At 47.7% G+C, this 24,787-nt stretch overlaps 1 protein-coding gene across 1 annotated transcript in view; it reads right to left on the bottom strand.

Annotated features, from left to right (window-relative positions):
- Window positions 1-1,468: 1,468 nt before the first annotated feature.
- The window catches only part of Mgst2 (microsomal glutathione S-transferase 2), a 23,775-nt gene continuing 456 nt past the window's right edge, over window positions 1,469-24,787 (bottom strand). The window contains exons 2-5 of the mRNA XM_006977588.3: window positions 21,712-21,811; window positions 6,428-6,498; window positions 2,115-2,196; window positions 1,469-1,693 (exon numbers count right to left, since the gene is read on the bottom strand). Of these exons, the coding sequence (XP_006977650.1) occupies window positions 1,561-1,693; window positions 2,115-2,196; window positions 6,428-6,498; window positions 21,712-21,811 (386 nt within the window). The 3' untranslated portion in view covers window positions 1,469-1,560. The remainder of the gene's footprint in view (window positions 1,694-2,114; window positions 2,197-6,427; window positions 6,499-21,711; window positions 21,812-24,787) is intronic.

Below are 24,787 nucleotides of genomic sequence, written 5' to 3'. Positions count from 1 at the left end.
GCCAGAAACAAATGAAATCTCCTATGGAGGAGACTGGCTCTACCCGGAGTCTTACAGCCCAATTTAATAGTAATTAAAATAATAAAGAGGTTTCCCGGTGGCAGTGGATTCAAACAAGAACAAATCCCAGGGTAATATCTGAAGATTGGAAGTTGTGAAAGCCTGGCACACCCTTTGCCTGTTTCCACCTGTGTTTAACCATCTGTGTGCGTGAGCGTGAGTGTGCATGTGTATGCATGAGCATGCTCAAACTAAATGCAAAATAGAGGTTATTCTGAGATATTAAAAATTTGGAAAGTTTTTCTTCTTCCAAATGACATGTGAGTGCAGTAAATACGATGTAGGACTAAAAAAAAAATTATACTTAGCTTGGCATTTTTAAGGATTAGCCCTATTTTGCCTGAGAGAAAATGAAGGTCAGAGCTACAGAGTGCTGGGGTCCTATCTGTGCCCTAGCAGGTGGCAGGACCGACAATGGTCTCCTGGCCCTGGAATGCTCAGTTTCTGCCACACAACTTCCCATGAGGGGTACCTTGTCCACAGTCAGTCACCTAGCAACGGGGGAATGGGACTTAAATCCAATATCCCCCTTTCAAGCCAGCCCCTTACCACTGTGCCGTGGGGGGTCCACTGCTGCCCAGGACGCTGCTAGCTCCTCCTGCTATTCTGGAAGCCCTGTTATTTCTTACTTCCTGGTCTATTTTTCATATTCTAGTAGAGTGACGGGCATCGGGAGGGTGCCGAGACCCAGCCGGCAGGGGACTCCGCCTAGTGGAGGAGCCTAGGTCCTCTTTTCCTAAGGTCTTTGAGGCTGTAAGCTGGGCTCACTCCTGGTTCTCAGGTGAAAAACTGAAATAGCAAATGAACGATGCCAGGTCGTGACTGCGCATCAAGACAGAACATCCACTCGGCTTCCACTATGTCCTCAATCAGGGCCCACGCCTCACAAGATACAGATCTGCAGTGGAAGTCAGATCAGGTCCTACCATGTCACAGGACCCACCTCCCTCTGCCAAGGGGCATGAATGCCAAGGTCCCTGGTGGATCCTTAAAATGATGCTTTTTCCCCCTTTTCCCTTTGTTCTTTATGAAGTACACCTTCACAGCTGGATTTGTCTCGTGTGGCTCGTCGGTGACCTTCTTCTCTGGCTATCTCGTGTGTTTGACATCTCTCACTCCTGGCATTGGTTGCTCGGCCGTAGCCAGTGCTGAGGGCCCATCTGCCTGAGCTGCTTCTGCCTGGAACTCCTCATCAGGACCGAAGCTGCACCAGCAGCTGTAGCGATGATCCACATGAACGCTTCGTTCTCACGGAAACAGTCACACCTTCAAGGCGCATTCTAAAGCCAGAGCCCAGCACAGACGCAACAGTGGTGTTGGGGTGCCCACACCAGGAAGTGCACTTCTTAAGTCGGGGGGGGGGGCAGCAAAAGGGGTGTTTCCACAAAGCCACGGCAAGACAAACAAATGAAAAGTTTGAAAAGTTTTATTTAACACGTGACACCACATTGTCTTCAGACTGGTGACAGCCTCAACGGGCGTGGGAGGAAAGAGGAAACCTCAGAAGGAATGCCTCAGTTTCTTGGCAACATGGAGGTCCAGGTATTCATCCAGGAATCGGCTTCCTATCCCCAGCGCAGCCAGAACAGTCAGCAGGGTCAGAGTCCCCGTGCTCAGCCTGAAACCAGTGATCCTGCGGGGCGAACAGGAAGGGGTGAGGTGCAATGAGGACCCTGGGGTCCTGGTGACTGGCTGCTCATTGTTGGAACTGCTCAGCACTTCAACAATAGACCACTGGAGATGTTTAGCTCATCGTGAAAAGTAAAGGGAATGCCAAGCCCCTGAGGTCAGCCAGCCCCCTGGCCAGCTCCCCCACCTAAACATCCTAGAAACAATGCGGAATTCTTGCTAGGATCTGCAGTTCTTCTGCAATAAGCAGATTCACACTTTCGGGTTTTTTCCTCATCTCGTGCCTAATTGTGTGGTTTGGCAAGACTGGCCTTAAGCAACGTGGGTCACTTGGGTCACCCATACTCCAAGTGTTCCTAATCCTCTCAGGAGCGAAACACATCTGCTGTACCTCCACAAACATGCCGTTAGCTGCTTCTCCTTACCGTCTGTCAGCAGCTTCCGCATAGCCCCAGAAGTACTTGTGACGAGCGTATAGGTACACGAGACCCAGAACGGTCGCAAAAACTGTGCAAGGAATAAGAGAAAGAAAATGTATAGGATTTAATGAACGTTTCTCAAAATAAGGTGTGGAGACTGAGGAAGTATTTAAGAATATCTTCCTGACAAAATATATGTGCCCAGAATAAATAATCCTTATAATAATAAAAGAAAAGCAACTTTTCTAAATAAGTGAAATATTTGAATACACAGTTTACACAAGAAGGTAAATAAATGGGCCGGTAATCTCATGAAAAATGTTTCGACACAATTCGAGGTCAGCAAACTGCTAATCACAAGCTTCAGTGAGAGGCAGCGGCTCAAGCCTAGCTGCTGAGGTCAAGCTCCAGGACTCAGGAGAGGAGGAAGGCGAGAACAGATTCCACAGCGTTCCTCTTTGAGCTCCATGTGGGCTCTGTGGCACACACGCCAACACGCATAGAGCATGAACACACAAGTAATGATAATAAGTAAAAAAAAAAAATCCATTTTAAATGTTTTTAGACTACAGTGAGATGTTACCTTCAAGTACCCAGCAGAATGGTTAGATTTTTTAAATTGCTTTTTTGTTTTTTTGTTTGGTTGTTTGTTTGGTTGATTGGTTGGTTTTTCAAGATATGGTTTCTCTCCTAACAGCGTTGGCTGTTCTGGAACTCACTTTGTAGACAAGAGCTGGCCTTGAACTCAGAGATCCACCTGTCTCTGCCTCCTTGAGTGCGGGGATTAAAGGCGTGCGCCACCATTCCAAACATGGCTAGACTTTTAAGACCAACAATGTAACATGGTGAGGATGTAGAACAATCGGAATCAACACCCATCACTGGTAGGATGCAAAATCACACAGCCAGTTTGGGGGAAGTTCTGGAAGCTTCTTATGAAAGTAAAATATCATTTAACCCAACAATTCTATTCCTGTGTATTTACTCAAGAAACAGGAAGGCACATGTGCTTAAAAAAGACCCATTCAAGAACATTCAGGAAAACTATGATCGGTCGTCACAATTATGAATTATGTATTCCTGGTAACCCAGAGATGGAATAGTCTGGAAGTTTATCATCGGGAGACTTGATAACCAGACACTGTAGTCCTTCAGTACACTACCACTCCACAGTGAATGAAAAGAAATGAAGCAGCATGGTGAATCGCAGTAGCCCTTTGCCGTGGACCGATGCATTCCACCTCGGTGCGGACTACATTATTCCCGTCACATGAAGTTCAAGAATGGGAAAACCCAAACTGTGGAAAAATCAGAGCCCTGAGAGGAGCGAGAATGAAAGGGTGTAGGGGCAGGACTAGACTTCTTGAGTGGTGGCCACGTTACGTACCTTAATAGGGAAGTGATTCACACCAGTGTTAAACTCCATTGAACACCTAAGATCTGTAAACTTTACCACATGTAAGTTTTATCCCCAAAATACACAATACACAATATTGATGTTGCCAGCATTCTGACCAGTCAAAATATTAATATCTTCTTAAAATGAGGCCCCTTCCTCAGCACCACGCAGATGCAGACTGTCTAGAGCCTCTGTCTGGGACTGTAACATGCTGTTGCATTAAATTCACTATTTTACTTGGTCACTGAGACTTTTTTTAATTTCCTGTAAATGCCAGGTGTTTTCTAAGGATCTGGTCAGCAGTTGCCTGCCTTGCTGAAGTTATTATTCTAGATCTGGGGCTATAGCTCAGTAAAGTGCTTAGCCAGCATGTTCGGTTCCTTGGGTTCAATCCTCAGCACCCCAAGAAGATAAAATGAAGAGAAAAAAAAACCTTCTTGTCTACCCATTACTGCTCCTTTGTGTGATAGAGGTGTGCGTGTGTGCGTGTGCGTGTGCGTGTGTGTGTGTGTGTGTGTGTGTGTGTGTGTGTTTGTGTGTTGCATGATGTGCATGTTCATGGAAGCGCGTGGGCACGTGGAAGTGCTTCCATTCACGTACATACTGAAGCCAGAGATTGATGTCAGGTATCATCCCCAGGCACTATCCCTACCCCTCTTTTATTTTGAGTCAGGGTCTCTCGTTGAGCTCGGAGCTCACTGGTCAGAGCCTGTCTCCCTCCTCCCTCCTTGCCGCTGGGTTAGAGATGCACGTGCTTCCCTTCCGTGCCAGGCTCTCTGTGTGGATGCTGGGGTCAGAACTCAAGTCTTTACAGCTGGCACTCTAAGGACTGAGTCATCTCACCAGCCCCTGACGGCGTTTTATTCTATCAATAGAGATGGAGACAGGAAAATTGCAGGCTTGAAAGTGTTATGAAAAAGCTGAGGGGCAATGTGGGCCAGAAGGGAACTGGGGGAGTGCTGTCTTCTTAGAAGGGGCTCTGGAGGGTACTGCTGAGGGAGGAGGCAGCAAAGGATGGGAACGAGGGGACCCATCGCCGTGGAAGAGCTGCCTGGCACCTGAGGATGTTAAGATTCTGGGCATGCTTTCTTTTGAGAATTACTATCCCAACCTACTGAATTATTCCCCCCCAAAGCCAATGAGCAGCCAGGGGCAGCTTCAGAGGCAACTTACTTTGGGAGAGAAAAGAATGATGATACCCAATAACCCTTTTCTGCTAGGCGATCGGCCTCATTCAGGCCATCATAGGAAAATCCGAGGGGTCAAGCGACAGAGACAGGATTCCATTATCTAAAGGCACTTCCCTTATTAGTTGTTAATATGCCCTTAGATGAAAAGGAACAGCCACTTTCTCTCGTGCCATTAAGGAACAAAAGGATGAGTTGAGTAAAGTTTAAAAGTCATTCTCTAAAGGTCATTGTATCTGAAATTCCTCAGTTGACAGTAAAAACTACAAGAAAGAGATTGATGAAGGTTCCCTGCAAGCAGCTGGATTTTAGTTTATTTAAATCTTAGCAATCAAATGCACACCCAAATGAGGCCATGACAGTTACCAGGAATCAAAGGGGATTCTATTTCCCCAGCTAGGGTGTCCATACAGGTCCAACCTCCAAATACATGGGTACACGGAGCCCTCAGCTCCCCAAGGAAGCTTCAGGAAAACAGAGGGGGGGGGGTCTGCTTGCAGACTTGCTGCGTTCAAAGTGCAGTACCACGACCTTCTGGACCCCTGGGACAAGTATCACTAGCTCTGCTCTGCCTTTGAGTGGAAGATTTTCTCCACGTTGGTGAATATCAGGTTGGACAACCTAACATTTGTGTGTCTCGGTTTCTTCACATGTAAAATGGGAATCAATTCTTAAGCCTGTTTCATATGAAAGTTTTAAATCCTCTAAGTCTATGAGCTTCAGAAAATGACCTGGCACACAGTAACTGTTTCATAAACATGGCTGTCGTGAGAGTGAACTGCTTTCTGTGTTCTGATCCTTCGGTGAGATTAGATTGTTAGATTTGAAGACAAGGTTCGTGTCACTTTTATCCTTGAGTATCTACCATATAGTTTATTTCAAGCTGTGAATGGTCTAGAGCCACATATACGAACCCTATCTCATCTAAGATGTTTATGCTGAGGAGTAGGAGGATGATCAGACCCAAACTCTTGGCTTTGTACATGCCAAGCAAGTATTCGTCCACGGAGCTACATTAACCCTTACTTTGTTGTGGTTGTTGTTGCTGCCATATTTACATCCCAATCAAAGTTTCCTCTCCCTCCCCTCTCCCCAGTTCCTCCCCTCACCTCACCCCATCCGCTCCTCCTTCACTGTTTCTCTTCAGATACAGGCCGGACTCCCTGGGTAACAGCCAGCCAGGGTATATCAAGTTGCAGTGAAGCTGGGCCTCTCCTCTTCTATTAGGCTGGACAAGGTAATCCAGTAGGAAGGATGGGTCCAAAGAGCAGGCAGCAGAGTCAGAGACAGCCCCTGCTCTCAGTGTTAGAGCCTCACACCAAGACTAAGGTACACAGCTGTCACACGCACGCAGAGGGCCTAGGTCAGCCCCATGCGGGCTCCCGGGTTGTTGGTTCAGTCTCTGTGAGCCCCGATGAGCCCAGGTTAGCTGTAACCCCTGTTTTTTGAGCTGGAGTCTTGCTATGCAGCTCTGCCTCTAGATTCTGAGTGCTGGAATCTCAGGTATTTACCACTATATCCAACTGCTAGCGTTCGGGTTTCTTTTTTAATTCTTGAACTGAATCACATTGAAGCCCTGTCAGCACACTTACAACTTGGATGCACACAGCCATTGCTTCAAATATTTAAAGTCATTTCCAGCATCAGTAGCTGTATGGCCATCTATCTGCCCCTTAATCGTGCTGAAACCCCATACTCATCTTTGGAATGAGTTGACGTGTTCTTATAATTACCTTGATTGAAGTACCACCCAGCCATCCACAGTGTTACGAGGAATACGGAATAAAACTCCAAAGAGTTTTGTCTGCAGGGGGAAAAAAAATAAAGAGGAAGTTTAATTCATGGAGAAACATACACTAATGTATTGACTTTCCACCTGTGGGTAAGCATTCAATCTGTTCAAACAAAAATAATACACGAACTTACGTAGGAAAGTTAAAGGATCCTTCCATGTAAAAAGAGTCTTTCAAGGTGAACCGCCAACATTGTTCAAACCACAGTGCTGGGCCCAAACTCATTCTCCTACACACAGATTGTCACTAGTGGAGCAAGTGATGGTTCTTTTCTAGAAGACAGGCCTCCAGAGCCTAAATGCCATTCTGTGCCTTATCCGAGTGACTCAAGAGGCTACTTGATTCCTATTAAACAGATTTCTGCTTTAAAATTCCCTGATACCCATAACTTTCGACTTCAGTCACTCAGACCATTCAGGTGGTCTTTAAATAATTCCCCTAAAACCTTCTGAAGTAAAGAAATGACGCATTTAATTCTCATTCCCTGTGGTGGGAAGGTAAGACCCAAGAGCCAGTAGACTGACGTGCTTTGAAGGTCACTGACAGGTCTTGCAGAGGACCTGAGTTCACTTCCCAGCACCCACATGGCAGCTCACCACCGTCTATAACTTCTGGCCTCTGAGGGCCCCAGGCACACAAGTGCTGCCCAGATAGACATGCAGGCCAAACCATCCTAGACACCAAGTGAAAGTCAGAATTAGTAGACAGCACCACCAAATTGCCTCCACATGTGGGAAACTCAGATGGAAATCTTGATACTATTTTAAGCACAAGGGAATAGTTCTCCAGGATCTACAATTAACTCCTCTGTATCTAGCAGAGAAGGAGAAAGATGAGATGCAGTAGGTGTAAGGTTCGCTCAGTCTTACTAACAGAGAGTGTAACCAGAGAACACAGAGTTCTCAGTCGTCATTTTAACACCACTGGAAGCCATGTAACAATAACGTGTGATTTCTGAGCCAGTGATACATGCCTGTCATCTCAGCTGTTTGGGAAGCTGAGGCAGATTTCTACATTCAAGTCCTGCCTGGGCTACAGAGTGAGTTCAAGGCCAGCCTGAGCAAGTTAGTGAGACCTTGTCTCAAAATGAACATGGGGGGGGGGGCACTGTCGCTGGAGAAGAGGACCTGAGTTCAGATCCCAACAGCCATCTCAAGCGGCTCATAACCACCTGTAACTCCAGATCCAGGATACTCAGTGCCCTTTTCTTGCCCCTATAGGCACCCATACACATGTGCCTGTATACACAGACCACACATACACATAAATAAAAATAATAATCAAATATTTTTTTAAGAGTTGAGATGTTGCCAGGTGGTGATGGCACTCGTCTTTAATCCCAGCACTCAGAAGGCAGAGCCAGGCAGATTTCTGTGAGTCCGAGGCCAGCCTGGTCTATAGAGTGAGATCCAGGACAGGCTCCAAAGCTACACAGAGAAACCCTGTCTCGAAAAAAAAAGAGAGAGAGAGAGTGTCAGGGTGTTTCTTAGTGTTGGGGTGTTTTCCTAGCATGTGAAAGGCTCTAAATTCAATCCCTACCCGCTCTATGAAAATGGGAAAAGTGAAGAGTTGACAAATCCCACCTGCACATACCAGCCATGGCTGCTGCAGAATCCTGAAGGACAGGTGGAAAGACCCAACCCCGCCAACTGAAGCAGTGGGGACCCCCTTTTGCTCTCCAGGGGCCGGGAAATGGGAAATGAATGGTGCTGTTGTAGAAACCCTTTTCTTTTCTGTCGTCACGTCATTTCTTTACGGCCCGAAAGGCCATGAGTGGCCCGAGGAAGCTCTCCCATGGAGCTCACACAAGCCAGAGGAGCAGACCTCTGGTACACGGAGAAATGACTAAGATGTTTCTTTCTCTGCATCCTTGGCATGATTTTCCTTCTGATGGTTTCGTAAGTTTGTAAGTAGCTATGATAGGTTAAGTGGAAAGATACTTCTACATTTCCGTAGGAAGAATAATGACAGTTAGCTAAAAATAAGACCCTATTTCTCAGCATTTTCCTTTCCTTGGCTAGAGCCATAGAATCTCTTCCAGGGGACAAAAGAGAACAGTATGGGAGGGTTCTAACTCTTTCCACAGTCAGTGCGACTTCCTGGCCCTTTTTGGAAACATCCCACAATTGCACTGTCCTTTATTAGGTTTCATGATACACCTCAAATTACTCCAGGTGAGTTTTCCCACATCTTCTTATTCAAAATTGGCTGTGACATTTTAAACACTTCAGAAGCATCATTCACAAAAGACTATCTGCAGGGCTTTCTTTGCAGTGAATTAATGACCTTGGTGTCACATTTGAGGAGCAGAGATACTACACAGAGCCTCCTAGCCACACCCCAGTTCCACTATAGGGAGATAGAACGGTATGGGAGCCTGTGGTCTCTTTGGGGTCTGTCCACAGAGGCTGACATGCTGATGTGCTTTTGTGCCCTTGCCTGAAAGAGGAAGAAAGCCCCTTGGAAGAAATGAGAATGGGGGAGCTGTTGTGGGTCTTCCCCTGCTGCTCAAGCTGGAGAACTGTTCCTCAGCGGAGAACAGCGTGGGTGTGGATGGGTGACCTTTGTGAAGGGCTCGGGGAGACTCCAGACACAAGCAGTACCAGGCCTCGGGTGACAAGGCGCAGTTGGAGAGAGGACCCTGAACCTCAGTTCCCACGGCCGCACCCCGAGCAGTCGCAGGATTTGGCCCAATGTCTTAGTTGGGGTTTCTATTGCTGTGACGAAAACACCCTGACCAAAAAGCAAGTTGGGGAGGAAAGGGTTTCTTCGGCTTACACTTCTGCATTGCTGTTCATCACTGAAGAAGTCAGGCCAGGAGCTCGCACAGGGCAGGATCCTGGAGGCAGGAGCTGATGCAGAGGCCATGGAGAGCCATTGCTTACTGGCTTGCTCCATGGCTTGCTCAGCCTGCTTTCTTATAGAACACAAGACCTTCAGTCCAGGGATGGCATCACCCACGATAAGCTGGGCCTCCCCCACTGATCACTAATTAAGAAAAGGCTTGCCGACAGCCCGATCTTAGGGAGGCATTGTCTCAGTTGAGGTTTCCTCCCTTCAGATAACTCTAGCTTGTGTTGAGCTGACAGAAAACTAGCCAGGATGCCCAGGTATGGACAGTGCTCCAGAACCCAAAGAGAGTAAGTACCATGTGCACTGAGGCCCACCATTTAGCCAATTGAAGCTGGGGCTGGGTCACTGGGAACACCCCAACTTCCAGAAGTAATCAAGAAGATGGAAGTGTGGCAGCTCAGATGCAGGGTGAGCAGAGGGTGGTTAGAGGCCGTTGAGATCGGGCAAGAGTTGATTGAAGCTCCATGTGTGGTCATGGAAAGGAAAAGCCCAGAGTCCTAGGGCAGGTGACTCTACATTCTGCATCTTTATCCCCCAAGGAATGGGTCCCTTGTCCCCTTACAAACAAGAGTCACTCCTGGACTCCGCCAACCCTTGTCCTTCTTTGCAGACATGCCTCAAGCCTGGGTTCCTCGAAAATGCCGTGTGTCGTTTGCTTTTGTCGTAGCCATGACGAAGTGTCCGACAAAAACAACTGAAGAAGGAAGGAAGGACTTGTTTTGTCTCACAGTTCGAGGGGACCGTCCGACACAGCGGGGAGAGCCTGGCGACAGCCGTGGGGCACCTGGCTGTATCGCCTCCCCAGCCAACAAGCAGAGAGAGCATTGCGGCTTCCTCAGCTACCAGCTTCCTTAGTCACCTGTACTTTAGACTGGGACCGCAGTCCATAGGATGGTGCCACGCACATCCAGGGTGGGTCTGCCCCCCTCAGTTAGACCTCTCGGGGAACAGCTTCAAACAAGCTCAAAGGTGTGTCTCCTAAGCGTTTTTCAAATCCAGACCACTTACAAGGAATAGCCATCATACGCGCGTCTTCATCCGTTTCCCATTACCGTCTTTCAGACATTGGAAATAATTCTCTGACTGCAGGCTGGGGTCCCTGCTATCCCCTGCTGTCTGCCTTGGTAGTATTGAAACACCTGGAGTCCCGTTCTATCTGCTCATGATCAGGGGTACCTTTCTCCCACCAGCAGTACCTCTGAGACCCTGAAAGCTCCCACGGCATGACAACAAAGCGTGGCGTGACTCATGGTAACCACTAGTGTAAGCTGTCAGCAGATACATTCAAGTTAAGGGAACCGAATACTGACAACCCCTATACCGCTGGTGATGATTATCTGCATCCTATCCCCTCCCCTGCATGTCCACATAGGGAAAAATGGGCTGTGTTGAGTCATTTTCTGATCACGGACCCCATTGTGCAATAACCCTGAGTTCTTTGCACATTGACGCCCCTGTAGAAATACAGGGGAGGGGGCCATTTATTATTTAAAGCAGATGTCACCAAGGACATAAAATTCCACACCAGGGAGAGAACCTGAAAAGGTCTTCACTCCAGGGCCAGTAGGGGGAGCAAGTGTCCTGCTTGGCCTGCACTTGCCATACTTTCTAGAGTGTAGAACTTGAAGTTCTGAAACCAGTACAGACCCTGGTACACTGCCCTGGTTTGCCCGGTGCCGAAATATTTTAGGATACATGGGGCTTAAGGGAGGAAATGGGAAAAGACTGAAAAAAACTGAAACCATTGGGCACTGTGATGATCACGTGGGCTCTGTGTGTCTCCACAGGATGGAGCCACGGCTGCAGGCTGTGCCTTGCCCAGGGTAATTCCATCTTGCAAGCAGCCTTTGGCTCCATGTCGAGTGCACATGCCGAGGAAAATAGCTCTGGGTCCACCCACAGACACCACCAGCTGTCCAGCTCTGCCCATGGAGCACAGACTGAGAGCAAATTTAACCTACGAGTTCAAAGGTAGCACTTTTAAGTTTATCAAAATAAAGCAGGAGCCTATGTGTGCCTGGAGAGATTCAAACCATATTAGAAATCACAGGCCCAAGACTTGTCAATTACACTAGACCAATGAAAGATGTAACACCCTCACCTGGACCCCATAAAAGGACACCTAGCACCGCCCATCAGCTAGTTATCAAACCAACCTCTCTGTGCATCTAGGGACCCACAAGCAGAGAACTCTGGCTGTTCCCTGGACTTCAGCTGGGCATGACCCCTATTGCCTCAAGCAGCTCACTCAAATTGCTGTAGTCAGGCCTGTGTGTCACCTCTAGTGTCCTTCCCCTTTGGGGCTCAGCCACGTGACCCTGTGTGGCAGGACTCTGCATACCTTCAGCAGCGGTCCAACTGGGTCCCCTGATGTCACATCTGATCACATATGGCAACTCTCTTTGCATCTGTATTGGCTCTCTGCCTCCAGCAAAACCTCCAGGAACTCTGTGGTCTTCTTAACCTTTTTGTAATCATTCTGTAGGATGTGTGCTATAATGTGTGATCTCCGAGTTGATAATAGTAATTAACAGTGAAGTATAAGAACTTGCTGCTGTCAATGGCCAGCTAAGAAGGCAAAACCAGGACTGTTGGCAAACAGCAGGCCACAAAATGATGCAGCTTGTGAACTCGCTGTTCAATGCCTTCTGACACTGTGGAAACATCCAAATGTGTCTGCCTCTGTTTCCAGCAGGATGCACTCACATCATCCTCAGGGATACCGTGGTAGAGACTGACACTGGGCAGTTAACACTGCTGAAAGCCCCCATTGCCCTGCTGTCAGGGAGCCTGGGTCACTGGAAATGTAGACATGTGGCCCCTGAAAACTCTCACCTGGGTCTAAGAGCTGGGAGCTGGGAGACCCTGTGATCCAAGTAGACTACAGAGTCTTGATCATGTTTGGAGCTGGGGGGGGGGGGTATCAAATTGGGCTCTGCAGTTCCAAACCTGGTCATTTCTAAAACATGAGTCTCCACACCTTTCTGATCATAGTGTGAGCTCCACGAAAGTACATAGCCATGTGTCCTCCATCAGAATGCTGCTGAGGCTCCATTGGGACCCATAGATCCCCAGCCTTCTTTTTACCAATGGAAAGTGAGAGAAGTTAAATATGTCACCTCTGGGCCACCTGGTTAAGTAATCGTTATATCATGTTCCCCTTTTATAGCCACAGACAGAAAGAGGACTGAGGACCTGGGAGGAGGAGCCTGGACCTCTGTGACTATGCCAAAGTCACCTCCACAGGGACACCCAGAGAGATCAGGGGACCAAGACATAAACTTCCATTGTGTTGAACCTCTGAGAATGTGGGACACTCAACTAGAAAATGATGTTGTGTGTGTTACAGAAGACAGAGAACAAAAAAGATGAGAGTCTAAGAATAAATATAAATAGAAGTAGGTTACTTAGAAGCAGGAGCTAGCTCACTGTAAGTAGTAAGAGAAAAGAACCTATAGTGAAAAGCTTGTTTTGATAACAAATATTATGGTGGGAACAGAGAACCGACAGAGGGATAATAGGAAGGTTAGGCTTAAAACAGTGACGTCGGGGACACTGGGGAGAATAAACAAGCTGGCTAGCAACCAAGAGACAGCCAAGTAGATCAGATGAGAGCCAGGATGGGCTCTGAGCCCGAGTCAGCAGGCCGGCTGGCTCCCCTGAAGCCCCACCCCACCCTGTTCCCTGGAGAACATATGCAAGGCACAGCTGCCCTTGCACATAACAGAGTGAATTGTGGGTAAGAATGGCTTCTAACGAGAAACGTCCACCTAGTCTAGAAAGGATACCACCCCTAGACCACCCTACACACAAGATCGCAGCCCCATCCATGAGCAAGAAGAAAGACAGCAGATCCATCTTGGCAGCTGTGAATCAAGGCGCTCATGAAAATACAACAGAAAAGACAGCATGGTTTAATTAACAGCTGCCGGACCCCTGCAAGGTCCATGGCTAGCAGGCTAAGGGTGATCACAGTCAAGGTCGGCAGCTAATAAAGGGTAAGTCAGAGATGGACAAAGGAAGGACTTCAGCCACCCTTGACTGGGTGGGCAGTGAGCAAACAGCGTTATCATCTTCCTGGTAGGGTCAGGGGGCATGCATGGAGGGGGTGGGGCCTGTTGGCTCTGCCCATGATAGCCCAGAAAACTAACCAATTGAAAAGAAACTACATCGGTCATTGTCTCATTTCTGCCGTAAGTCCGATAAAAACTCCTACATAAAACGATTTGATGATCTCTTTTTTTCCTCTCTGGGAACCCCTCCCACTGTCAGGAATTTCTCTCACTTTTCCCTTAGTGACCCTCAGTAAAGCTCACTTCCCTTCAATAACCCCCACCCATGTCCGCTTTTTAATCTTGGTCTGTGTGAAACAAGGAACTCAGGAACCACTGTCTCGGGTTGACTTACAGTGACCATTGACTTTCCAACACCCATTGTGGTGGTTTGAAGAGAATGGCCCCCATAGGCTCGTCGGTTTGAATGCTTGGTCCCTAGTTGGTGGAACTATTTAGGAAGGATTAGGAGGTGTGGCCTTGTTGGAGGAGAGTGACTGGGGTGTTGGTGGCAGGGGGGGGGGGGGGGGGGACGGGGACGGGACAGGAGTGAGGTTTTAAAAGCCCATGCCAAGCCAGTTAGCTTTCTCTGTGTCCTACTTGTGAATCAAGACTCAAGCAAGCTCTCAGCTACTACTCCAGCGCCATGCCCGCCTGCCTGCTGCCATGATCCCCACCATGATGGTCATGGATTCTAAGCCTCTGGAATCATTAGTCCCAGTAAAGCCTTTCCTCTATAAGTTGCCTTGATCCTGGTGTTTTATCACAGCAGTAGAAAAATAATTAAGACACCCTAAGGCCCTGGGTCATGCCCACTTGGGCCAAGAAAGGTCCCATCATTCTCAAAAACTGCACCATTTAGGGTAACCCTCTTGGTGCAAGGGAAGCCTCTGGTGTGAAGTTTTTCTCAGCACCTCTTTTAGTTGATAGAATCCTGTACATATGACACAAATTTCTGTGTTCAACAACCTCGTTCCAAAAAGCTGGGGACGGGGACATTCTCAAAGGGCATGAACTTCGGCACGCAACAACCTCATTCCCAAAAGCAGGGAGAGCGACATTCTCACAAGGGAAAACCTGGCCAGCCCTAGAACCTTTCTAACCCCGTGCTCATTGTAGGAAAGCTTTTAAAATAAGAAGAGGCCGGGCATTTGAAGGAGGCTTTTAAAACCCTTCCTCCTTCAAGATTCTTTCTCTGCTTCCTTTCTCCCGGGTCTGTTCTGCTGACTCACTTTGACTCAGCAGCTGCAAACTCAACAGCTGTCCAGCCCTGGTCTGTGAACTTTGGAAAGCAAGAAGGCCTTTGAATTCTGACTCAAGCAGACAAGTCAGAGCAACAGCTCGTCATGTCCAGAGAAGGCCTCTGGGGTGAGAAAGGGACTGTTAGAGGTCATGTATAAGCAGATACCTCTCTAACTTGCTCCTTATAGGATGGGCTTTCTGGTGATCCAGGAACTGAGGAGGTTGAAACAGGAATTTCAGGTCAACCTGAGCTACATAGCGAGATCCTCAATTAATTAACTTAACTAATTAAATTGTTCCTTTCAGGGGAAGTCCCCGATGGGAATACAGCAGGAGATGGACCCTGGCGGCAGCCAGCAACTGCCACCCGGCAACTGAGCTGCTGTAGACGGAGGATGAACCATGAAGGTCCAAGACTTACAGCTCTGCAGATCCCCCCTGCCTGTCACTGAACACACCACTGAGTCATTCAGTGTCTTGGGCATCCTCTTTATATAACTCAGTGGATGAAGGGCATTGTAGGACTTCCAGCTAATACCCAGGATTGGGAGCTTCCTCAGAAATGCTCAGGCCAGAGAGATGGCGCAGCTGTGACTGTGTGCACACCTTAATGTCCAGCCCTGTAAAGGACAGACATGGTCTCCTGGGGGCTTGCTGGCTGCCAGCCTGGGTCTGGGATCAGTGAAATGCTCTGTCTTAAAGGAATAGAGTGGAGCCTGATAGAGCAGGACACCTGACGGCCTCCCCTGCTCCTGTGTGTAAACATGTGTGGACTGTGTAGTGAGATCCTGCTTTAAAACAAAAACATAGAGTCAACGAAAATTTTTTTTAAAAAAAGATAAAAACGACATGGTCTGTAAGAAGGTTCGGTGAGTTCAAGTGCTCACTGCGAAAGCCTGAGTTCAATCCCCAGGGTAGGAAAGAACTAAATCCCGAGCTTTGTCCTCTGACCGACACACAGGTGCTGTGGCGCGCACGCGCGCACGCACACACACATACACACACACACACACACACACACACACACACACACACACACACACACGCTAATAGAATAAACAACAGCACACACTACAGAGAGGAAACATAGGCTAATACTGCTGGAGTAGCTGGATTCATGACGAGCCGGTTTGCATGTGTGAAGGTTAATTAGGGTCTGGAACTCAAGTGTTCAGTATTAAACAGAGCAAAGCTGTCCTTCAGTCCTACGCAGCACCAACAAAACTGCTGTGGTCCACTAGACTGGCAGCATTTGCACTTTGGGATCCAGGCTTATACGGTACAATACAATTTTTTGTCTAACAGAAACAACCAAAGAATTTTTTTTAAGTTTTTGAGAAAAGAAGCTGCAATATTGGAGCTTGTTTCCCTGACCCCAAGAAAAATAGAGAGGATGTCTCATAGTGTGGCTCCAGCACGGGAAAGGACTGGTTCATCCTCCTTCCCTGTGAAGACAGACTCGAAGGGAAAGCATTGACTCTTTTACACTTTGTGTGTGTGTGTGTGTGTTTCTGTGTGTCTGTGTGTATGTGTGTGTATGTGTGTCTGTGTATCTGTGTGTGTCTGTGTGTGTGTGTGTTTCTGTGTGTCTGTGTATCTGTGTGTGTCTCTGTGTGTCTGTGTGTATGTGTGTGTGTCTGTGTGTCTGTGTATCTGTGTGTGTCTGTGTGTGTGTGTGTGTGTGTCTGTGTGTGTGTCTGTGTGTATGTGTGCAGGTCCACAGGCCTGTGTGCATGTGATAGTCAGAGGACATTCAGCAGGCATCAGTTCCAGGTTTCCATCTTGTGGATCCTGGGAATCAAACTTAGGCCTTTACGCACTCAGCCACCTCTCTAGCCCAGGAAATGTGTTGAAACTGCAACACTATCAATTCACCATTTGGACCAATTTTCTAGACTTTACCAAAGCCTTCAATCTAAAGCCACCAAGGCATTTGAATTAGGATAGACTTTTTTTTAAGTTTTAGCAATAACATAAAAAATGGCCCTGGGTAAAATTGTGGCTGCTGTTCTTATGATTTTAAAAATCGTATTGTGGGGCTGGAGAGATGGCTCAGAGGTTAAGAGCACTGGCTGCTCTTCCAAAGGTCCTGAGTTCAATTCTCAGCAACCACATGGTGGCTCACAACCGTCTGTAATGAGATCTGGTGCCCTCTTCTGGCCTGCAGGGATATGTGCAGACAGAACACTGTATACATAATAAATAAATAAATCTTTAAAAAAAAAAAATCGTATTGTGACACGGGAAAAACTCCAGTCATCTGCAAGGCTTCTCCCTGGAGGGAGGGGAAAGGACTCAGGGAAGGAAGTCTGGCCAGCAACCCTGGTGTGCCGGGACACCATCACGGCCTTTTCTGCTCATGCTCCCAGCCTGAAGAGGCCTGCTGCAAGAGACACACTGAAGCCGCTCTCAGAGGATGTCGAAGATGCTGGTGTGCTATCATCTCTAACCAGGGAAAGACTGAGCAGTGCCTCTGGGCACTTTGGCCATGCTGAGGGCTATGCGGTAGAGGAACATGCAGGGAACATCGGCGTTTCTGTGAAAGTCAGCGACACCTAACGAGATTCCATGCTTCAGCCCAGGACAGGAAGAAACAGAGTGTGCTCCTTCCAGGAACTCAAGGAAGTCACTGAAGAAGAGAATAATAAAGAGCCAAGCTGGCTTTGCAAGGACTTAGGGAGTTCTGTCAGGGACCTCACATAAAGTCTACCTGCCAAATAGAATCTGAATTAGCCAGACTTGTCCTGAACCTTAGAATTCAAGGCAAGAACTTGACTAGTGCCAGAGACAGTCCAAGAGGAAATACAGGCAATGGGAGAGGACTGCCCCAATGGCCCCCTCCATCAGGCTACCTCTTGGCTCCAAATCCCCCTTGACAGTGCAAGGGTTTGGTTTTGGGGTTCTTGTGGTGGTTTGGTTTGGTTTTGGTGAGGGATGTTGTTGAAGTTTGGTTTGGGTTGGTTTTGGGTTGGTTTGGGTTTTGGGTTTTGGGGTTCTGAGACAGAGTTTCTCTGTGTAGTCCTGGCGTCCTGGAACTCACTCTGTAGACCAGGCTGGCCTTGAACTCAGAGATCTGCCCGCCTCTGCTTCCAGGATGCCGGAACTAAAGGCGTGCACCACCACTCCTGGCTGTGAGCATTTTCTTTGAACCCTGTGTCTGTTCCACCGTGGCTAAGCAAACAAACAAATTAAGTTCTGACAAACAAAGTGAGCTTGTGTACTTCTTTTATAAACATCTTCAGAGAAACATTTGGAAATGGTGTCCAGCTTCATTTCCAGGACGGAAGGAGCCGGGTTACAGAAGGGGACGGGGAAGGCACGGACTTGAAAGAGAGTCAATGTGAGGAACCAGTGAGGATGAAAGGGAACCCAGGAGTGGCCCTCAGCTCTAACCTGCAGGAAGCCTCCCACACCCAGACGCAGCTCTCCATTCAATAGGGGCAAAGTGAGGGGAACCGAGACCTCCCCCCAAGGTGACTTTGTAAACAGCTTGTGACTCCAAGAGCACAAACCTATCACTGGTCCCACCTTCAGCCACCGCACATGCCACCTTGCTAGTTTTTAATAAATCAGTTGTTGCAGTTGGTTGGTTTGGGGGCTTGTTTAGTCTCTTCTGTGGGTTTCTTTTGTTGGGGGGCTGTGGTTTTGCGGTGCAACCCAAGGCAATCTGTACACAAGGCAATCACTTCACCACTGAGCTCTGCCCCCAACTCTTGGTCACAGGGTCTCACTGTGTAATTCAGGCTGGCCTTGCTTATGGCAGCCACCCTAATTCAAATTGCGGTCCATTCCGACTCACGTGGCTGCATCCCATCCCAGACTCTCATATGAGGTTTTCAGAGCACAAATCTCTCTCTGTCAAGGAAATCCGATTGGCGTCCATCTTTGGTCTTCCTTGGTTGTATGCTCCAAAAGGGCAAGGGCTCTTGGTTTGTTCACTGATACAAGCTAAGCCTTAGTATATGGAGATACTCATAAATATTTAATGTGTCTTTTTGCTTAAGGTGTGAAATGAAAGTCAGAGTTCAAAACAGATAATAACTTGAACAAGAAGACCATAAGGACTTGGGAAATTGAAGTAGGTAGGACTTGCCTGGTGGGGTTTGATAGTGTTAAAATTTGTGAAATATTATTTAAACAGAAATGATGGTCGGAATTTTTTTAAGCAATTAATGAAATCCTCAAATGGAAAAGAAGAAATTGTGCTCATGAGCCCCAAGGCCATAATGATTTAACATCATCAACATCAGCAAGAGAACAGCAGAAGGCGAAAATAAGCTCCCGGAGTTGGAATGGTTATCTCTGAAAGTCGTTCAGCTGGTGAAAAGTAGACATTTGGGGAATTCTCCAGAATGAACAAGTGCCCCCAAATAGGAGAACTTAAGATAAAAGGAAACTAAAGAATCAACTCAAGAACAACTAGCATGTTTGAGAAAAGAATGAAAACATGAAAAAGAAATTGGGGCTGGGAAATGTGGTTGTTTTTTTTTTTTTTTAACCTCTGGGACAGAAGGACATGAGTTTCAGGACCATAACGAGGCCTGCTCTGGGGTTCAGCATGATGTAATGCAGAAGAGGTCTGTGGGGCCCTGAGCACCCCAGAGCCTCTCAACTGTCCCCATAACATGTGACAAGGCCTAGAAGGGAAGTGTCAACAATATCCAACGATATGAGAAAGTGACGGAGCAATTGTCGCACAATTCTGAAGGTGTAAGGTTTTTAATATGGATATATGTACCTACCCAGGCCCTCAGTGATGTGAGGCCGGGGGTAGGCTGTATCCAAACAGGACAAGCCTCAACATTCTGCAGACCTGAGATCCTCTCAGTAGGCTTCTAGACATGGTGTCTTAGCATGAATCTGAAGTTCCCCCACAGGCCCATGTGTTACAGAGTTGGTGGTGTAATCTTCAGGAACTGGACGTGGTAGGAGGGGGTGGGTCATTGGGGTATACCCTTGAAGGGATGGTAGGGCCGAGACTCTTTTTTGCATCTTCCCATAAGGTGAGCAGGGTTTGTCCCACCACATGCTTCCGCCAGGATGCATGTACCACCCATGTCCAAAGCAATGGAGCCAACAGAGCAGGACATCTAAAACTGGACCAAAATCAATCTTTCCTCTCTGTAAGTTGCTGATCTCATGTACTGTAACAGATTTGTTACAAAGCTAACAAGCATGCTCCACTAAAATAAGAGACAAAAATAATTGGAATCCAGGTAGCAGGTGATCCAAATCCAGAGAGTATAAAGCAAATCCTAGGAGGGCGATGGGAAGACCCGGGATAACAGCCATGTGGTAGCTCTAAAGAACATCCTCTGCACTGTAGCGGAACGGGGGAGGATTCAGGCAGACTGGCTCAAAGCGGGAAAAGAATGTTAGCAGACAGCCAGTGCATCTGAAAGTGCTCAGAGGAGAAACTCAGCTCTATAGAAGGATTAAGAATGAAACCAAGGCAGCAAAGAAGCAATTATTAGTCCTAAGAAAAATAAGACCTACACAAGAAGGAACTATGATCACAGAATAGCATGCAGCTCCACGCCCAACATCGTTTACATAATCACAGTGGTACAAACACCGCCTCCAGGTTTAATGCAACAAAATGACACAACCACAGGAGAAGAAGAGAGAATAATGTGACATTCTTTCATAAAAGGACCTCAACTAGCGAGGCCTGAAACTGTGGACCAGTAAACAGCAGTGAGGTCACAGTGTTGGCAGGCACAAGAGACAGTGACTTGTAATGAGACTCATCAGACCACTCTGTTTCCAGGCTGTGCACAGGCTGATCGAGCAAACATTTACTTTTAGGTGTAAAACACACTGGCACCAAACCAATCCTTGCTACTTGACATACCAAAAGTATTTAAAGACAGCTAGGACGGGAATGACTTCTCCTTGTATGGTTTGATGATACTTGAAACTGTCTTGTGGGCTTTCCCAGTACACTTTGAAGCCAAGGGAGAGCTCAGTCTATGAAATCAAGGGTCTGACCAAGAAACCATGTTGTCAGCCCAAGGGTCTTGCCTTAGCAAACTGAATTCAAGGTGCAATTTTTTAATAACCAAAATGAGACAAGAACTATACAAGAAAATATAGATGAGCCTTAGTCATGGACATAAGAGAAATCCTAAGTACTAATGAAAGAACCCAGCAGTGAGCAAGTATTCATAAAGGCAATAAAGGTTTCTAAAGCACTAGGCTTTAGGGTGAAATATAAAGGTTACCCTAACTTGTACAGGAAAGTGCACAGTGTTTACGGCAGAAGATTCTGTGTGTGTCTGGAAAGGCAGGCAGCACAGGATGATCAAAACCACTGAGAACTCATGCAACTCAGGACAGCTCATTCTTACATGCTTTGGATTTTAGGAAATGGTTCTTGAAGAAATTGGCAGAAGAAGAAAAGAAATTATGAACTAGTTCCACTTGAATCTACTGAACCCTCCCTCATAGGGCTGGAGAGGTCTCTTGGATCAAGCCACCGTGCTTGAGAGACACCACCACTCTTCCCAAGTTACAGCCTTTGGGGTAAACAGAGCAGCCCTACCAGACCTGTCCTAAAGTTGGGTAGATAACATACACTGGATGTTTCATGATAGTGGAACCCGAGACTGGTGCACAGTGACTTATCATGGTTGCTAACCGAAGATGAACTTAGGACCTTCTCTATTATTCATTGCCCTCATCAGAATCTGTCTGTCTCTGGTTGACCTGCCTGTTTCTGGATATTTGAATGTACTGTGAACTCCCAAAACTGTGTTAATAAAATCAACCTTGGATCAGGGTGCGGAGCCAGCAACTAGTTAGCAGAAATTAGCCATAAAGATTACAGAGGAGCCAGAAAGGCGGATAGAGAGAGGCACAGGAAGGAGCAGGAGGGACATAAAGATTCATGGGCTTTTTGTGGTTTGAGAAGAGCAGAGAGATGGGTCTCTGGCCAAAAAGGAAGGTCTGCTGGTTGCTTCCTGGCCTCTCTGAGCTAGCAGGTTTTCACCCCAACATCTGACTCCCGAGTCTTTATTGGTAAAGAGCAACTTAGTTAAAAAAACAATACCTGCCTGTGTGAGAAGCATTACTTACTGAGCACGAAATATTCTCTCAAAATCCAGGGACCCTGTGACTGCCGGGGGTGCAATCTTGTATTTTAATCTCGCTCGTCCAACATTCAAAGTAAAATACACTGTAAGGAGAAGGGATGATGTGTTAAAGTGTGGCCCATCACTGGTCATAAGCAAAGTGTGAGTACAGTTGGGTAGCATGATGACCTGCTAGAAATCATCAAATGACTGGCCAGTGAGCCCCATGGACCTGGCTGTCTCTGCCTCCTTAGCACTAGGAAGGCAAACCTGCACCCCTGCGCCTAGCTTGTTTTGTTTTGTTTTCACATGAGTTCTGGGGAATCACACTCAAGTCTGTGGGTTTGCAAAGCAAGTTCTTTACCGCCTGAATTATCTCCCAGCTCCCTCATCTCCTCCTTACTTCATAATTACCTCCTGGTATCTATCATTTCCTTTCCCATTATCTCCCCCAGTTTCGTGTCCTTAATTGTTGCCTCAAACACAACTTGGTCTCACTTTAATATCTCAACATCCGCTTCTGACTCACTGACGTTTTAAAAATCTCACACCGAGTTTGTGGCTTCTGTCTCCACGGAAGAGTGAGTACTTGTGGCAGAGCTTTTCCTCCTGACTCAGAGCACACTTCCCTTGGGCAGGAAGTCAGGGCTGAGCCTGGTTTAGGAAGGTCTCCCTTCATGGGCTCCTGTCCTTCCCTTTGACTCCCAGTAAGCTGTGGCTTAAGAGTTAAACTATGAAAATGAACACACTAAGTATGTGCTGGCTGAGGACTGAAACAATCCGAAAAGTGAGGGGTGGGCTCTGATTCTTTTCAACCTTTCTGGGCAGTGTAAATATGGACAAGCAAGTAACTCATGAGCCCAACTGGAACCGAAAATGGAGGAAATCTGTCTATTAGGAAGAAACTGGAAATGGCCACAATGTTCTGGCCATCACTGCGCACAGTACAAACTCTGGGCTGTTACCATGGCTTCTAATTTGATTCACAGCCCTGAAGGAAACACCTAGGGACTGAAAAGAATGAAGGCTGTGTTCCTGGACTGACCAATGAGGAGTGACACAAGGAAGAGGCCTTGAAGAGGGCTTGTGAAAGAGCAAACACTCCCTAACCCTCACCCTCACCCTCACCCTCACCCTAACCCTAACCCTAACCCTAACCCTAACCCTAACCCTAACCCCTCACCCTCACCCTCACCCTCACCCTCACCTCTAACCCTCACCCTCACCCTCACCCTCACCCTCACCCTCACCTCTAACCCTCACCCTAACCCTAACCCAGTTCAGTTTCTCTCAACACTGTGACCTGCAGCCAGTAAGGCACCTGTCTGCCACACCAGCCAATGTGAGGACTTTGCTCAGTAAATGGGAAGGGTATGTGACCACCCACAATGGAAAGGAATATCTGGGCTTGGTGTCAGCCTCTGGGGTAAAAGCCCCGATCTACACTCTGGGCTCAGGGCTTCAGGAAGATCATGGCTGTCGATGGCACACAATGACAGTGAACAAGTCATTTCACCCATTCTGCAGAAAGACTGAATTTCTCTTCTCACACATGTGGGCACAGTCACCTTTGTTTTGCCCATCTTTCCTCTTTCCTGGGGTCGGGAGGGATGCTTGTGTGCTAGGGACGGTGAAGGAAGGACCCTCCCCCCACTGCTGATGACCACTCCGTCACAGATGGATCCTTCCCTGGGGAAGCCACTTCTCCACTGGGCAGCTTCTCTCTGCAGGTAAGAGGTTCAGGACAGGAACAGTGTTCAGGACCTATTCTGGGCCAGTCACCATGGAGGCACTTCCTACTCAGTATCCTGTTTAACTTCCTGTGCTGAGGACGTGGAAGAGCAGAATACCCTGCTTGGGGACTGGACCAGACAGATATGGGTGGGTTTGCCTTAAAAGCCTGAACTGTTAGTGCCTTGACACAAGGTGTCCTAATTCTGTGAACAGCAGACGTCTGTTGAAGTGGCCAGCTAGGCAGTATCTCTCTGTCTCTCTGTCTCTGTCTCTCTCTGCGTTCCACTCCCAACAATTAAATATTTTTCTATCACAGACATTCTTCCACTCTCTTCCTGTCTCCTTCCCCCCTCACCATTGAACCGCCTAACTTCTGGTCCCAGTTCACAGTGTCCTCAGCATCAGGAGGCACACAAAAGGCCCTCTGTGGGGAGAGAGCCTCTGTGGTAGGGGCGTGCAGCCCTGGCCCCTGCCTGCTCTGCATTGACAGGATCAGGGCACACTGATCGCTTGGACCCAAGTTCTTCTGTGGGTGGTAGCAGATACCTGCTCTGTTCCACAAAAGCTGGCAAACAAAACGTGTCTGAAGGTTTAAGGCTGTCCCTCATCCCCAAAGCAAACCGGCTAGGCTAGCCCCTGAGTAAATGTGAGGACCTGGACTTGCTCACTAGGCAGAGCAGGCTTTTGCTTCCTGCGGTGTGTGGCCCGCCCTGTCCCCAGCCCTCAGACCTGCTTCCGGATACACGCACCCCAGGAAGACTGAACAGGCATTCTTGGTAAGAAACTGTTCGCTAAGCGTGTAGAGCAGATACCACGAGATGAGTAACTGTGGCTCTTGGGGAGACAGAGCCTCCGTTCAACCAGGCAGAGGGGTGCGGAGTCATCCTGGTAGGGAGCTGTCGTGATGTTTAGAATTCATTACTTGATCTAAACTGCACATTCCTGTAGAACTTTACCTTGGTGATCATATCTGCCACGGCAGTTTCTCTAAGAAAACACACTAAATGTTTACGACCAAGTTTAGAAACAGGAACAGTTTCCTGGTGAACATTCCTAATGGATATTTGCCATGTGCTCATGTCCCCGCCTGACACTCCTGATGCTCCTCTGCACTGGGATAGGGACTGTCACCACAGACGATGCAGAGTCACTGGGCTCTGAGGCCTATCACATCCCTGTGAGAACATGCCCAAATTCTACCCACCCCAGGGAAGGAGGGCGCAGGCCACCCTAAGCAGTCTATGCACTGCTGGGCACCCAGGCCTACTGACCAAACGAAGGCATGAAACCCAAACACTGGAGCAGCCTCTCTCTTTCTTTCTTTCTTTCTTTCTTTCTTTCTTTCT

The sequence above is a fragment of the Peromyscus maniculatus genome, chromosome 6 (assembly GCF_049852395.1).
Source record: "Peromyscus maniculatus bairdii isolate BWxNUB_F1_BW_parent chromosome 6, HU_Pman_BW_mat_3.1, whole genome shotgun sequence".
Classification (NCBI taxonomy): domain Eukaryota; kingdom Metazoa; phylum Chordata; class Mammalia; order Rodentia; family Cricetidae; genus Peromyscus; species Peromyscus maniculatus.
This window is presented reverse-complemented; position numbering and strand designations above follow the sequence as displayed.